The sequence below is a fragment of the Cyprinodon variegatus genome, unplaced genomic scaffold (assembly GCF_000732505.1).
Source record: "Cyprinodon variegatus isolate N-32 unplaced genomic scaffold, C_variegatus-1.0 Scaffold1312, whole genome shotgun sequence".
Taxonomy (NCBI): Eukaryota; Metazoa; Chordata; class Actinopteri; order Cyprinodontiformes; family Cyprinodontidae; genus Cyprinodon; species Cyprinodon variegatus.
In genome coordinates, this window is record NW_015151765.1 from 171,755 (window position 1) to 174,543 (window position 2,789).

The 2,789-nt window shown below is 40.7% G+C and overlaps 1 protein-coding gene across 3 annotated transcripts in view; it reads right to left on the reverse strand.

The window, feature by feature from the left end:
• The window catches only part of LOC107102753 (EVI5-like protein), a 24,824-nt gene that overhangs the window by 12,547 nt on the left and 9,488 nt on the right, over nt 1-2,789 (reverse strand). For all 3 annotated transcript variants that reach the window (XM_015402173.1, XM_015402174.1, XM_015402172.1), the window contains exons 5-7: nt 2,328-2,453; nt 2,062-2,205; nt 1,877-1,966 (exon numbers count right to left, since the gene is read on the reverse strand). In XM_015402173.1, coding sequence (XP_015257659.1) covers nt 1,877-1,966; nt 2,062-2,205; nt 2,328-2,453 — 360 coding nt within the window. The remainder of the gene's footprint in view (nt 1-1,876; nt 1,967-2,061; nt 2,206-2,327; nt 2,454-2,789) is intronic.

Genomic DNA, 2,789 nt, shown 5'->3' on the forward strand with positions numbered 1-2,789 from the left:
ATTGAAAAATCTTCCTGGATGGAAGAGAAACGTCTTCAGACTTGGAAACAAAGTCCAGAGGATTGATTTTAACTTTTAGGAACGATATGGAAGGTTCAGCACAGTGCAAAATAAATAAATATGGTGGAAAATGCAGCAGAAAGATTGAGTTGTGTTCTGTTTAAAATGATGAATAAATAAAAAAAATCCGCCGTGCCGGTGGTGCAAAAATAACGTTTCATGTGTGATGCTGTTGATATGAAATATAAGTTCATGTTTCACAACAGACAAAAAGAAATTAAAATCTATTGAAACTAGATTAAATCTGTATTTGTATTCCGCAAGACCAAAGCAACTGATAAAAATGACAAAAAATCCCTTTCTGAAAAATACAATTGATGTTTGGTATAGGACCCATCAATATATTGGAGATGCCCCCTCCATCTCCTCTTTCTCACCCATCTGGGGGAACAGATATTTTAAGACGGGGACAGCTGATGGAGGCAAATAAAGGTGTACAGAAACTGGCAGATCTTTATAAGGATGACAGGCTTCTTACATTTGAACAGTTAGGCCAAATATATAGCATTCCAAAGAAACACTTTTATGAGTATTTACAAATTAAACATTTTATTATCTAAAAACATAAAACGATTGAATCCAAACCACCACTATCATACCTAGAGAATATTGTGCTAGGAAATTTAGAGAGGAGAGGTCATATTTCTTTATTTTATATAGCTCTACTAAGGCACGCTGAGGAATACACTGCAGATAAACTGGATGCATGAAGAGCTGACATTCGAGAAGAGATACAAGTAGCGGATTGGAACACTGCATGCGTAAAGGCCCAAAAGCAATCAATCAATACAAGCATGAAACTCCTTCAGTACAAGTGGTTAATGAGAACTTCCATAACTCCAGTCAGATTGAATCGCTGGGCTCCTAACATCCCAGATATCTGCCGTAAATGTTTGGTTGGAAGGGCTGCTCTCTTTCACTGTGTATGGGAGTGTCCAAAGTTACAACAATATTGGAACTTGGTTACGCAAACTTTGTCAGAGATTGTTGGAGTGAATGTACCTGCTGAGGCCAAAATGTGTGTTTTGGGTATTTATCCAGAGAACTGTGCCTTTAATTCCAGACAGTTAAAATTGATTGACTTTGGACTCCTGCAGGAGAGGAGATTAATATCTCTATACTGGAAAAAAATAGATATACCATCAAATCACATGTGGGTGAAGCAGATGACATCGTGTATGGCTCTGGAGCGACTTGCTTATATTGTCAGAGGAGAAGGAGCAAAATTTGAAAAGACATGGTCACCGCTGACCGAGTTTCTGAAACGTTAAGAGAACTGCGCTGAGATGGCTGGGTTTGATTTTTTCTCTCATTGTTCATTATTGTTTGTTTTAGGCACCAAGTTATTTAATGAGAATCTGTGTTAAGTGTATCACTGTCACTTGCTTTTTTTTAAGCTTTTTTTTTTTTTTTTTATTCAATAAAAATTTTCTTTAAAAAAATGTATTGAAACAGAAAATGCATAGAAATATATTCATAAAACCTGTTAAACATGAAATAAACTTTAAAAAGCTTTTGTCAGTAAACAAAGATAAAGAAGATGCATCTGATGGGATTTTGCTTCATTCTCAGTGAAGTAAAGCTGCCTCCTGATGACAGCAGAGGGAAAACGCAGGAAGATGTGGTTTTAGACCACAAAGTTTAAACTAAAACCCAGATTGTTTCATTTTCTATCCAACGCTGGTAAGAAAAAGAGTCAGAGATGGAACAACGTTAGTTTCTTATCAGTTAGATCTTTAGTGAGCTGTTGAGGAAGCTCGGGCTCGGTGCGCGGGGGAAACGGGACCTGGAGCGGCAAACGGCTGCAGACGCTCACCTGCGACATCCCCTCCATGTCGAGCTGAATGAGGTCCGTCTGGTTGTACTGCAGGATGGCCAAACCCACGCGGAAGATGATCTCTAGGCCCTGGCAACGAGGTGCACATCTGAACGATGGGACTCTGAGTTTTGCAGAAACATTTACTGCAGAAATGTGTCCAGATATCGCCGCATGGTTCCTACCTCATACATGAATATATCAAAGATGCGCGTGGCGACAGGTAGAGGGAGGAAGGTGAGGAACAGGGTGAGGAACCAGGAGGAAGCGTACATGGACGTGTGGAAACTCTGGGAGCGGAAATGGACGTTCAGCTCTGGAAGCTGCTCCTGTGGAAGACAAAGACAAACCTCTTAGAAGGAAGTGACTTTTGAAGATGGAAATAGAGCTTTTGCTGCCCTCTTGTGGTGATTTACGACAGTTGGGGTGAAATATTAGTTATTTGTTTCACCTGCAGCAGATATTCAAACTGGTAGATGCAGAGGCCCAGCTCGGCCATGCTGGGTTTGAACAGTTCCCTCAGACGGTACTCCTGCATCAGACGCACAAACACACAAAACGCCTCCTCCTCTGGCATCTGGGGGGAAACAGAGGGACATGTCCACGCCTTATGGAGGACTTAATGATGCCACACTGTCCAACTTTACCTACAGAGGTTCTTTGGATCAGATTGAGACGCATGAATGTTTAAGGAATAATGAAGAGTCGCATGAATTCATAATAATCAGGACTGGAGAAGCAACAGCTCAGTCATTCCACAAAAGAAAGTTAAAATCAATCCACTGGACTTTATTTCCAAGCTTGAAGACGTTTATCTTCCATCCAGGAAGATTTTTCAATTCAAAATGTCCCGTACCTGTCCAAGTTTCTGAACAGCAGAACAGAAGACCTCACCTGTTCAGCCAGGCCAGCT